Source organism: Merops nubicus, unplaced genomic scaffold, assembly GCF_000691845.1.
Source record: "Merops nubicus isolate BGI_N331 unplaced genomic scaffold, ASM69184v1 scaffold40926, whole genome shotgun sequence".
In the NCBI taxonomy this organism is placed as follows: domain Eukaryota; kingdom Metazoa; phylum Chordata; class Aves; order Coraciiformes; family Meropidae; genus Merops; species Merops nubicus.
In genome coordinates, this window is record NW_008615123.1 from 80,187 (window position 1) to 94,496 (window position 14,310).

At 37.5% G+C, this 14,310-nt stretch overlaps 1 protein-coding gene across 1 annotated transcript in view; it reads right to left on the bottom strand.

Annotated features, from left to right (window-relative positions):
- SLC38A6 (solute carrier family 38, member 6) overlaps nt 1–13,713 on the bottom strand; it is a 23,781-nt gene extending 10,068 nt beyond the window's left edge. The window contains exons 1-5 of the mRNA XM_008942428.1: nt 13,625–13,713; nt 13,383–13,456; nt 8,778–8,856; nt 3,968–4,050; nt 3,439–3,497 (exon numbers count right to left, since the gene is read on the bottom strand). Of these exons, the coding sequence (XP_008940676.1) occupies nt 3,439–3,497; nt 3,968–4,050; nt 8,778–8,856; nt 13,383–13,456; nt 13,625–13,713 (384 nt within the window). The remainder of the gene's footprint in view (nt 1–3,438; nt 3,498–3,967; nt 4,051–8,777; nt 8,857–13,382; nt 13,457–13,624) is intronic.
- Between the last annotated feature and the right edge of the window lie 597 nt (nt 13,714–14,310).

The window sequence follows — 14,310 nt, forward strand, 5'->3', positions numbered from 1 at the left end:
AACACTAAAACAGAACTTGGGTCTGTATTGTACATATGAACGACGCTGTCACAGAGTCACCCCTGCTTCACCTCTTTGTTGTGCACTAAGCACAGAGAAGCTATGAGCTGAGACACAAATGCAGACTGCTCCTACTGCTGTAGTACCACACCTGTGGGTGCAGGGCTATCTCCCACAGAAGCCCAAGCCTCTTGGCTAGTTGAAGGCATTTGCAAGGCTAAGCAAGCAGGCAAAGTATTTTTTCAAGGAGATCTCTGTGTATTTAAAGGTACCCAGACAGGGGAAATAAAGGAGAGGTTTTGAAGGCTCCAGAGTAGAAGGCTTTGTGGGAACTCTGGCTGAAGTTGGAGCAGGCTTCCTGAGCAATGAAAAGGGCCATGAAGCTCAAGGGCAAGCTTTGGGGTCAATAAAGTGTGCCTGGCAGTGCTTCCTGCAAGCTCAAGAGCAAAGATATATATAAATATTGCAGAGGAAGACAAGCCAAGCCAAGCCTACAAAGCTGAAGAACATTTTTCTAAAATAAAATTAACACAGATGAAGAACAGATAGAAATGGAAATAAGAGGAGATAAAATAAAATGCACTGGGTGCATTTAAAATCTGTAATTATATCTGCCCACCTGCTTAATTATTCAAACCTGTCCGGATTCCCAGTTGTGGTCTAATGAGGTCTCCCCTAACAGGAAAAGATCTTTAAGGTGGCAGCACAGCCCAGTCAGCTGAGCAGTCATGCAGGCAGCACAATCTTCCTCAGGAACTTTAACCCTACTTCCTATAAGAGTTGTCTTTGGAGTATAACAAACATTTGGTTTTAAGTGGAAAAACACCTAAAACCTACAGAGAGATTCTAGTGGAAACAGGGTATTCTAAACCCACACCAAAATATTGCTCAAAAGATAAAGTCAGAGGCTCAAAACGTTCTAATATTCTCAGTGATGTTGCTTTTCCTGTGGAAGGAAAACAGGAATTTGTTTATTCTAGCAGAACTGACAGCACTCAGCTCTGTGTATAACATCATTTATTACATATGGCAGGTTTCCATTTTGTTCTGGGAACATAAACAAGAGATTTAGAAAAATACCAACAGGAATCACTGACACAAGCTACCAGCAGGACTGTCTCCACAAAAAAAAAAAAATAAAAAAAAAAAATTAAAAAAAAAAAAATCTGTCTTTACTTCTCACCAATATTCAATACAGCAAGAGGGGAGGCAATTAGAAAAAAAAATTTAATAATCACATTTAATTCCTTTTCACTTAGGACTCAAGTCAGGAAAGAATCAGAAACGAAAGTACTCAGGACCTCACAGAATTTGGCTTTGAATTAGTTACATATATTTGGTTTTCTTCCAGATTAGCTCAACTTGGTGTTTTCACTTTTTTCCAAGTGAGGACTACAACCTATATTGACTTTAAAGGAAAAGAGACTGAAGCCCAGAGAGGAGATCCATGACCTGTCAGAGCCCCACAGCAGAGCAGGGAGAACAAAGAGTTGTCTCTAGACCTTTAGCTCTGAGCACTCTCTAAACCACACTGACCAAGACATATGCTGTCTATTGTACCTATCTTTTCTGCAGGCTGTATTAAAAGTGTGGCTTGCTGGCAAAAAGCTGAACAGATGGTATGCACTTGAAAAATACACAGAATTATTGTATATGCAAAACATAATTGTATTACTTCCATATGACTAACACAGTTTTCTTCTGGAACCAATTAAAACCTAACTGCTGTACAGAAATTAACATTGTGCAAACTCAAATAGCATTTCAACAGCATGTATCACCCACTTCAAAGCAATTAGATATGAAAACTAAACGGCAGTTAATGCCTTTGAGTTTCAGTGCCTAAAGAAGTCAGAGAGAACACTCTGTGAAGAGCAGTAGTTTTCCTTGAATATCGGTAATGGCTTTTAAAAATTTTTACCTCCATTAGATTTACTGTGTCTGCTTCTTTGTCATTAAACAGCAAAGTGCAAGCATACAAATTTAACCATTTCAGAAGAAATCCAGTAGTCTGTGTAATCCTTCATTAGTCCTTTCTATCTGCTCTTTTGATAGAATCACAATTAAACCCTAGCTTAAATCATCCCAGTTTGCCATGTCTGCATGCACGTCCTGCTCACACACTTGCCTTTCCAGAGCCCAAAACTGTTTTTAAATGCATCCATCCCATTAAAAGAGCTTTCTTAGAGATGCAGGCACATGCCCATTGAAATCCAGGAACTGAACTGGTTTTAAAACTCTTGCAACTACCTTCAGCCAAAGGCGTACTAAAGCATTACAGTTGGTGCTTTTTCTTTCTTTCTTTGATAAAGTTTAGGAGAGGTCAAAAGTTAAAGTAATTTATAAATATTACAAATGAATTTCCATTAGCTCTGGAGAGGCCGTAGCTGCTCCTCGACGCTCAGCTTAGGAAGAATACTTCCCAAGGTTCTACAAACACTGCAATTCCCCAGGGATACCCTAGGGAGATGTTTTGACATCTTTGAAGTTTGGTTTTATCACACGGTTTAGTTGCTAATGGATTGCCTTGGTCTCCTGGATGGCATGTTTGTTCAACTTGCCTTCAACTCTGTTTATCCCTTTGTAAAACAGGTATTAAATGCAAGTCAATGCAGGCCAGAATGGCAGGGGAGAGGGGAACATTTTTCCAGCCCCACAGATAAGATTTCTGTTTCTGTACCTAGATGACAGAGTCAGTTGGTTGTACCTACACATTACACGTGTGCATTAGCACACTTTGTCCCTGCAGAAAGAAAAATAGTGTAACTTAAAGGCACATTTTCCCTCTTAGATCTGCCTAGCAGGTCTCGATTTGGGTATCTGGGAACATCTACCTCACAGGGACCTCGAGAGGGTGAACACCAGGGTCAAAAACCCCCATATGGCCCAGAGAAAAGAAATTTTCCTTTCAGTAGGACAGAAGAATAAGGTCATTGACATATTAATGAATCTTGTAAAGTGCCTTAATGAAATTCTAGTTTTCTTTGCCTTTTTTTGAACTCTGTCACTCCATTATACGTGTAAATGTAGTTTATTTGGAGTATATTAAATTTTCTTCTGCACTAGTTGCAGTAAGTAATAGTTAGAAGCTAAGAAAACAGAATTCCATTCCACTACAAGCAGGGAAGCAAAAGTATATGTGCCAGCTCCCTTCACTGCACCATCAGCAAAACAAAAATATTGTTACATTTACCAGTCCAAAATATAATTATCTTAAATCTTTTCACATGCTTGAAAGTTCGTACACATTTCCATGCCTCAGCAAAAGAAATGTAATCTGTCCAAGGAAGGACACGCTGAAATTTAAGGAAAACTCTATGTTTCACATAAAAAAATTAAGGGGAATGGGGAAGACAATCCATTTCAAAACAGGCTTGTGAAAACATTTAAACAATAAGAAAAAAATATAGATAAGCTGTGCACAGATTTTTAACTTACCACGAGAGCAAAGTACACCATAAAGAAAAATGATAAACTACTTGTGTAGCCAAGAAAGCCTGTAAAATAACAGTAAAAATAAAAGAGAATTTATAAGGAAAGTGATCCTAATGTACAGCTAAAGCTTTACATTTTAGGCATGTTTTCTATTACAGTGCTTGGTATCTGGGGCTTAGGACTCAGAATAACAACATTCCAACTGCCTGTCACAGATCATTTATGTAGTTTTGTAGGGCAGAATTAGAACTGGCTTACCACTAATGGCATGCTGTAAGTAAATGCAGCTCTTTAATGTTCTGCTGTAAAGATTTTATTTTAGTATTGCAGACAAAATACTACTGCAACCCAAGTAATAGGTTAACTAGGCAGGGCTGGAAGGCAGAACACACTACACAAACTTAAGTAATACCCACCACCAACAACCCCCTGCCAGTTAAAATAAATAAATAACCCATTAAGGTTTTAAAGTCTTCAATTGTAATTGCTACTAAAGTAGAATAATATTCGCTTCTCTCCTTTAATTACTCACCAATTTTAGGAAAAAGTGCAAGAGGAAAAACAATAAAGACTGAAGTAATCAGTAGCAGGAGTCTCCCATCGAGGTACCAAGACCTGTTGGAAAATCTGTTTGTGACTGAAAGAAGGCTCAAGAGTCCTAAAAAATATGTTCTACTTTAAAACTGTGATCTTAGACAAAATAACCACTAGGACAAGAAAAATAGATAATATAAAGTCTCACATGCTACTTACATTCATAGTGTCTAGATTATGATGTGAAATGGAGCTCCTAGATAACGAATGAACCAGCATTGCAGGCAAGTGTCTGCATGAATCAGGGGTCTGATATGTTATTTCTCAGCAAAGTTATTTCTCAGCAGCACAACATGCAAAGCCCTGCTTTTATTCAAAGCAATGATCAGAGGGCATTCATACTCTACAGATTTCCAATAGAAGTTCTTATACAATGTGCTACATATATCTTTAACTGGTTTACACCCAGTTGTATATTTATACAACTGCACGAAATAGCAACATTAACTCCCACTTACTGCTGAACTTCCCCTCCAGTTTATTACTCCTGCACAATCTTAGTTCCTTACCATTTCCAAGAGGTGTGAAATAGAAAAAGCTAAGCTACTCATGCTTTTTGCTTGGAAATTCAGTTTTGTTTCCTAAAAATATGAACTTCCTCTTCTGCCCATGTCATGACACCCATCATCAGATCAGAGCATTCAAATAACAGAAGAAAACAAATCAACTTTCAGTTAATCTGGAATTCTTTGCTGTCCAGAGGTGATATAATGAAGAACAGCAACAAAAAGGACTTTAACTTTGCAAAAAGTGATCACTCATTCTTTACATACATGCAGACAAGTATTAAAGGACAGAGGGGATGGAAATTATCTGCTACAATACTGAAACATAAAAAGAATTGTAGAGGCATATGAAGCCTTAATGCATTTAAAACCTATTTAAAGCATCAACATCTTGTCTCCGAACTGAGGAAAGTACAGATGGACAAGTTGTTAAGAAACAGAAACATCTTGAGGGTGGTTCCCCCTAACTTGCCAATAACCATATCCTATACTGATAAACATCTTGCACATCAGCCTCCAACTTTACTACCTATAAACACCTTGGCCTTTGACCTTCAGGTTTATTTAGTCCAGGATATGGTTAGCACCTAATAAACAGGCAGCACCTCAAGTTATCTTAAGGAAAGTAGCAGAACACCTGTGTTAAAGAAAAATTACCATATACATGTATTAACTACCATTATACATCATGGACAACCACTTGTGTCACTTGTTTGAAAGAAATATGTTATATAAACAAACAAATGTCAAGGTTGAGGACATTTTTGCTATATCAAAATCAAAGCAACACTTAAATGACCATTTCTATACTAAAAATTACTCAAAATACGTAATTCTTCCAAAAAATGTGTTACTAGCCTAGATCTGCTACTGCTACAGTGAAAAAGCAATATTGCCAAGATCAGCTCCCTGCTGTAGTGTTCTTATTTTTACCATTTAGTGTTCACAGTTTTAAACTACTTCCCTCTTTCTATTATGGTGGATGTTCTGATTAGAAGGAACAGTCTGAGAGCAGTAGACAGAAGGACAATGAATGCTGCACTATATGTACACGTGTGACCTCTCTTTAAGTCTGCCAACACATGTAGCAAATCCACAGTTGCCATCGTAGCTCACAAGCTCAGCAGGACAGAGGAAAAAAGAATTATCTTGGTTACTTTATGGTAAATTAAAAAACATTTGTGGGGAGGGGTAAAAAAGAGAGAGAAAATTGCATTCAGGTGAGAGGAAGGAGAAAAAATGTAATCCTGTGAACTGCTTAATTCCGGAATACCAATTCTTTTATTTAAAAAGACGTCCAAAAAACTGAATAGTGGACCATTTACAGGTTATCAAAAAGTGTGTCCATTTTTCCCCTCAAAATACTCTTGTAGAAATACATCTATTTTCCAAAGACAGAATAAATGCTTTGATACTGCCTTGAAAATCAGTTTGATCTGCCAATTTAATCCTGTATGATAAAAGCCTTCCAAATATGAAATATGGAATATAAATCCTTGACTCTAGTGAAAATTCTTTGGCATGCAGATGTTCCTCCTCCCTCCCCTGTATTTTAATTAAAAGCAGACATTTATAAATTGCTTTAATTTCATTCCTGAATGCAACAGGACAAGAGATTCATATGTTCTAAATTACGATCTAACTCTCAGTCCGTATCAATTATACAACACACCAGCAAGACAACTTAATTGTATCAATCATATCCTCCTGACAGGATCATTAAATGTTAACAGAGGGCTCACAAATTACAACTTTTAAACGCAATCCTCATCTGAAACCATGTTCATGTCATCAAAATGATGGGGAATTCTTGTTGGGCAGGCAGAGTGAAACATCTCAACTCACAATTAACAAGTGTTCCTATTGCATGCTTTTGGTTTTTAAAAAAAAGGTGTGAAGATGTATTACTCACTCGCTCTGAGCCTTTCAAACGCAGGCACACCTGCTAACCCTTATCTATAAAAATAATTCAAAGCATAGAACATTCTTTAAATGGCTTTCCCAAATGTATGGCTTGGGAGGGTTTATACATATAAATTTTTTTTTAACAGATAGTTTAACTGACACTTTTGATACATTCTAAGTACAGTCAAAGATAAATTCCACACCCAAATGCAAGCGTATCAGCTGCAATAACGACTTAGTGCAGAGAGAACAGTTATGCAACCACATCTGGAAACAAGTGGTTCAGTTAAAGAGGTTTAATCCATCTAGACAATATTTATGCCCTTTACCTAAGTTAAATTGATACTTAAGCTTGCTATTTGATTACCTATTTCTGTTGAACAATTTCCTACAATTTAAAAACTCTGTTAATAAAAAAACCTACCCTGAACAGTAGTAGAAATGCACAGAAAGAAAAAGATTATGATCTACCAAGGCAATTAATATGACTAAATGTATGAAATATGAATGTGGGCATACAGAGGTGGTCAGCTGTGTGCATGTTACCTGGAATACTGCTTGGCCACTGCATTTGAAACATTTGCTTGGGCAAAGAATAGAGAAGTCAAATTGTGTCAAAGAAACAGTTATAAATGGAAGAATGCCCCATAACTGGGGCAGAAACAGGCTGAGACTCAGGCTGACAATCAGCTTACCACTTGAGCTGTGGTTACTTATTCCTATGGACAATTCCAGCTCTGAGTACAAAACTGAACTTCCTTCTTATCTCAAACTGTAAATTCAGCTAAGGAAGAATCACGGACAGTGGCAGTGCTGACAGCTCACTGAGAATTGCAATGACTCAGGGTAATCCCCAGTTCAGCTACTGTAACTGTGTGTTCACCAGTGTTCACATCTGGAAGATCTGCCCCAAGACCTTGATAAACAAAGCTGGTGGGGATGTTATCGAACAGGCATCTCAATAAAGAGGTTGTTTATACTGCCTTTTTTAGACAGAACAATCCTTTGAGCTGTGCACAGCACGCAGGACCTCCAGCTTCTACCTATTGTGAGTTTTCATTAGCTGTTTGTTTAAAAGTGTATCCTTCTTAGGAAAAGTCACTTTGCATAAACAGAGCTGATATAAAATTTAAACCAGTAGTAAGTGATGTCATATGCTAAATTTGGGGACGACTGGAATGCACACGCAGCAGACACAGGAACAGGCTCAATGCCACAGTATACGAAGAGCAGAGTTAAAAGCATGATCTTGCAGAAGAAGGTGAAAGGACCCAAATGAAAATCTGCTGACTACCACACCTGGAAGAGATACATTAACAGACTAAAAATGACATATACAGATAATAGTAGTTTGCTTTTTTTTTAAAGCCTCTTACTAAAAGCATAATATTTCAAGGGCCTGGAGAGCAAGAGAGAAAGACAGAGCAAAATTCTGACCACACTTCAGTTCTAAAAATGTTAATTACAAAATGGAACAGTTTGTTATAAATGACAAAATATAAAATGAAATGAAGTACCTTTCAAAAAACAAATTTCAAATTAAAAATTCACCCATAGCATTCAGGACTAATACAAACATCCCAAGCCTTGAGACAATTTCACTGTATTTCAATCCAGAGAAAGTTTTGAGCTCAAAACATTTGAAAATGGCAGTTTGGAAAAAAACTGCTGTAACAGTCTTAAGATACACTGCTATGAATGTTCAGCAGCACTGAACAACTCAAACAAGGTATTTTGGTGCTGAAGCTGCAGGGTGTTTGTCTTAGCACAGGCACAGACTTCTTGCAACAGTTCTGACATATCTGAGAGACGCACTCCTAACATACAGCTTTTATAGCTCAATTGCAAAGAATTATTTCTTCACTGGGAGCCAAGTTGAGGCATTATAAACCAAGTCTGGAAACCTGGCATTTTTCCGAAGACAAGTCCAATTACTGGAGCAAGACAACAAAATATTTAAATTTTAATATCTGCCAGTTTTGGTACCGTGGTTTTGAAATATGTGAAGTGATAACATGACAACAGTTTAAATGTTTCTCCTCCTCTCCCTCCTGATCCCTCCTGCTTCCCCTTTTAAATTTTTACAGAAGGGAGATTTCTGTAGATGGACTTTAAGGTCATCTGATGGGAAATTGCTGTGAGGGAAGAATCACGCTCTGTGTGTGTGCTGCAGAAGGCCTGCACGTGCCAAATACATTTCACATTCTAAGATCTCCTGTAAATAACTCATTTTTTAGCATGCAAGATCAGAGGGAAGCATTGTGATCCATAACCTTCAGCAGTCCTGAACCACGTTCTCCTTCAAGATAAATACAGAGTGTATGAATTTTTCCTTACCCGCTCTCGTCTCCACTTAAGAATCCTGCAACAGCACCAGGAAGTTCAGATTTAACAATTAAAAGATAAGATGACATAGCTGCAAGCAGAAAGAGAACAGATTTAGTAGAGGAATACCAGTATCCCTGGTTATAACAATTAGCATGGCTTAACTAGAGCAGCTACAATTGGAACATCTCAGCTAAATATTAGACACCACGGCACCAGAATTGGAATTTATTTTCTCATATACTTCCTTTAAAAATAGCTGCAAATCCCTGAGTATTGTACTGATGTGATCTAATGCCTCCAAAGAGACTGTTACGATGTGAGTCCTGAAACAGGGAAAACAATCCAACAGACTAAAAGGCAAAACAATGTAAAATATGGGCCTGACCTTTTACCTGGGAATACAGACCTACAGGCTAGAGACAGATTACAGGGCTGAGCACTTCTCCTTCCTCTTTACTCTTTGTAACATATTGTTCATGATGAGTAAATGAGATTTGTTTCTATCAATACGACAGTTCTTCTTAAAGACTCAGGTTTTATGGTTGTTCAATTACTGTTGTACTAAAAAATATGACAGGAATTTACAGACAAGAATTGGACTTGAAAGGTTTTTTTATATACTGCATGGTTTGGCCCTCAGACGTAAGAGGACATATTGACACTTCTTATACTAAACCCACCACCAAGAAGATCCCAACAAAAACATCAAGTGCAAACTACACAGGAAAGGCAAACCAGAAAAGGTTAGTTACTCTTCCAGGAGCATTGACTTGAAATTGTTCCTAATTCTATTCAGAAGAAAGCAATGGTGCATACACAATTCCAAAAGCTACTTCATTCTATCACTCTTCTCCTTTACAATATAAAACAATCAAAAGCATAAACAAGAGGGTTTTTAAATTACAACTTATACTAATCCGACACCTTCATGTACTCGTGGTGTCACTTTTTCCTTTTACATAAGCAGCAAGAATTTGTATGAATCAAGAGCAGAGAATTACTCAGAAAAATCAAGGTTTTCAAGCAGCTTCAACAAATATCAAAGCCTACATGAAACTAATTTCCAGCAGTCAGCAGCAAGTAATTTTAGTAACATGCCAACAAAAGTTTAGTCACATTTAAAGCTTGACAAAAGTTCATCTGCTGTATTGAAATTTTACTGTTTTGTATTTAGTAATTCTTTAGAATTTTACTGGTTGTATATTTATTAACGCTTTAAATTAAAACAAATTTTAAAAAGATAAACTAGTAAACTTCCACAGGCTGATTTTTTAATAAGTTTGTGGGGTATTTTTTAAAGGAATGTTTTGAACCTTAAAGAAAACGTGTGGACTCAGCCACTGCTGTACTACAGCAGTTGTTAAATTTTGAAGCAAGGTAATGTGGTCTCCGTAAAGAAAGTGAATTCTATTAACACAAAGTGACATCTACCTACCGCAAGGTTAAATTAAAACCATTTGGTAGGTCACTAAATAAGGAAATAGTAATCTCTTTGTAATTAAAAGCTCTTTTTTTCCCAATATTCAAGTATATTTCTCTGTTGGCATGCAGCTGTTGATTGTGTCTGCTGGGATATTTATCTGCTGTCCTGATTTTACTCTTCGATTTGCAAACAACAGAATGTAGATTCAACCACACAGAACCATACAGCATACTGATTTCTAAATCACCAGAATTTGTAAGTAAAATAACACAATTTCTCACACTGAGCTACAGGCAGAGGCATATTTCACTCTAAGCAAAGGCAGATTTTTAAAAAATTAAGCAGCGGGAGGGACAGAAGGAAAATTCCTCCAAATTGTAATTCAACTTTACTTAACCATCAGCCTTCTTTCTTGTATTACGCAATATTTTATGCACCAGCAAGTCAGAGTTTTCACATATTTGTTGAAAAGTTTTCAAAATTAGTTCTTTTGCAGCTTCAGCTGCAGAAAGCTTCACATTAATATCCGTATCAGATTTCCTCCAAATATGCAATCTGTCACTCTTCCCTTGCATTCCTATTAGCCTCTGGCTAATCATTTGATCACTTACCCTTTGTTGTGCGCTTACTCTTTGTTTTTAAAAGAAGAGTCCTATTTCACTGAATTCCACTCCTAACTGGAGAACCAATCATGCACCAAGAAACTTGCACATGCTAAACATTTGTATGCATCTTTCTTCCTTTCTCTGGGCATATGGGAGACAATCCCACATAGCAGGATTTTTTCCCCCCAGTTTGTATTTTCTTATTTATTCTAGAAGATGAAGAAAATAAATCCTTTTCTTTACATCCTGATGCTTAGATAAGACAAGTATCTCACACAGAAACCCGAGCAGGATGCCCATGCTAAATACAGTTCAGAAAGTCAAATCCTGCTTTTTCTTCACTTACAAACACAGTTGTAATTCTCGCAGGCAACAGCTCCTTGTAGCTTTACTCAGTGTGAAAGTACTAGGAGACACTAACCACTGTGTAACTCTGGAACACACTACCAGCTGAACAAAGAGCATTGTTTGTTTTTTTAAAAGCTGAAACCAAAACAGCAAAGCTTCTTCAAAAAGGGCACAGCAAATTGAAAAACTTATCTCAAATAAGGATGAAGTGCACACAGTGTGACAACAAAAAGTCGTGCATCCTTTGCTCCATATGAGAGATCTCACTTAACTTCCCTGATGCCCACCCCGACCGAAGGCACGTCAAGTTATATTGCAGAAACTGAACATCAGCTCTCCTCGGCAGTCCTGATGTGTAATGGGAGGGAGAGATTACACAGTCACGAGTGACACAAGTGAACACAAGAAGCACACCTTGTGCTTTGATTTATGCTGCTTTGAAATATTGACTTCCTCTGTCATTTTGAAAATAATTTCAGTGTTTTAACGGCGAACTCTTAAGACACCTTTTATCACACGGAAAAATCAGAATAAATACACATTCATCTTTAGAAGTTAAAAAAAAAAATTAGCACATCTCAGAAGCAATACTGCCTTCAGAGTTCACCCCCCCCTTACCTGCACACAGCATGAGAGAGCAGAGCTTACTGCTCTTTTAATTTAGGGGATGAGATCAGGTTGCAAAAAAATGTTATTTTTTCATAATGTCACCTTCTTGTTGCCACATGAGACATCTACCTTTAGCATGGAATGAGACCGGTTTCCTGCAGACCCAAAGGTGTACAGACAGTTTGAGGCTTTAGCAATATGCAGACACAACAGGCACTGAACTACAAATATGTAAGCAACCTCCACATAGCCACCTCCTAATTTTCAGGTCCCGAATTTGCCTATTTTATGTTATTTTAAAATAATTTTCAGCAGGTCTGAACTTCTCAACAGGCCTTGCCGCAGAAATGCCATAAAAGGGTATTCAACAGAAATAAAAATTATATTACTGTTTTAGTACTGAGTAGGTTTACCACTGTCTTGAAAGCAGCAAGAAATTACATTCTTGAAATACTTATCACCTTTCCATGTTCTGAAAACTTGGTATTAGCTCTTTGACAGGAAAAAAGATGATGTTTGTTAAAATATAAAATAGGCTCCTTGCTTTACACTTTCATTACTATAGCCTGTGGTGCCACCGTGAGATATGACTCTCTATAAATATATATATTATGCAAGCATTATTCAGAATGTCCTTATTGTGCTATGAGATTGCTCAACACTGAGCAGATGTGTCCCTACCTGAAAAAAAAAAGTTGTTAGAGAAAAGGGGAGCCCAGGTTATGTTTTTAAAACAGTCCCTAAATAACCTCCTCAGAGGTAGCCCAATCTTAAAATCAAATATGTGAGTTGGTTACCAGAAAAAGAAGCATAACTTCGCCTTATTATCCTATGCAAAAGAGATCAGCTGCTGAAGTCCACAGCTGCTTAGTCCTTCCTTAGAGAATGGTTGGTGATAAATCCCTTCAAATAATTTAACTGAAGGGACTGAGTCTAACTCCTCTGGTTAGTTCTTCCTAATTCACCACTGCAGCTGATCATAATTCAGTGCTATGAAGATGTCTTACATTACCAAGCACTGTTCAAAAATGGAACCAAAGACCTCCAGACTTCATATAGAAGAAGATTCAAGGCCAGGGAAAACCAGAGTGTGTCAGTAGAGCCACAATTGCTCTTCAGCTCCCTCCCTAAAAAAGAGAGGTGTGAATCTTGGTGGAACCAGATGAGACAGAGATTCCTCACAAATGCCTACAGACAACTAAGATATGTGCTAATGATTGTAACTCTCAGCCTCTAAGGAGTTCAATCTGGAAGATCCCTGTTTTTCCCAAAATACGGAAAAGATTAGAGGCTGAAAGACAGAAATAGCAGAATAAATACTACTGGTTGCTGCACACTCCAGCCCAACTGAGCTGCTCTCTCATAGCAACACCATGTGACAAACTCCTCTGGGCTCATGTCTCTCTTTGTTGGTATGGAGGCTGTTTAGAACTGAATGTCCCAATCCAAACAATATGACAGAAGTTAAAACGGAAGGCAGGGAAGGTATTCAAGAAAGAAAGTGAAACTAGAGAGGATTTCGGGCAAGCTCCCATTTCTCCTGTCAAAGAATTAGAGTAGAATAGCAAGAGAGGGAGTACTTCAGTATTGCATTGAGCTTCTTGTAAGTAATTCAAATTGTGGAAACACCAGAAATGATGCACGGATGCCAGTGAAAACCATCAACTACTTTAGACCTCACATCACACAGCCGTAAGAGCATGCTCTTTTGTTTTCATTTTGCAACGAATCTGCCACATATTGCATTTTAAAAGTGCTTCAGATTACTTGATGCATTGTTTTTAGCACTTTCTCTTAGTGGAAGCTTACTAATTGAGAAAAAAAAAAAAAAAAAACTTGAGCATCCTTTGGTTTCAAATACAGATATAAACTGGAGTGTGTGAGAGGAGATGAGCTTGTTCATACCAAACAGCAAAAGGTTGTCAACTTCTTTGCTAGTCTTCACATTATAGACACACATCCTGATGAATTTTCACAACCCTGATTCCCTCTCCTTTTAAGTTTAACTTTTATGTGAATTACTCCAGAACTTACCTATGACAACCCTAAAAAAACACCACCAAACTCCTTCTGATTCCACAGGGAACACGTGGGCAGCAGATTTATTTTGGTAATATTTCATTAGTTTAATTGTATTTGTACAGCTATGCTAAATGCTAATAAACCAGAAACATTTTCTACATAGTTCATCAGATATTCCACTCTGAATTAGAGCTACAGGTTAGGATTTATATATCTATATATATATTTAATTTAAAGGCTGCTTAATATTCTTTACCATATCAAACTGTCCAGCAGCCATTCACTGCAACAGGAAAACACAAGAGCATGGGTCATCAATTGTTAAATTAGTACAGGAGCTGACAAACCTGCCCTTAATTAAGGCAGCCCTGCACTGGAAATCCTCACTTTGAATCCATAAGGATAATTAGGCTTTCAGGTCAAAAGCAAACCACACTGTTAAAACAAACAGTCGAGTTTGTTTGAAAACAGAATTGGATTTCCCACAGTTGAAGGAAGCTCAGCCATTTTGGACGGTATTAACGCTGCAGGTCTC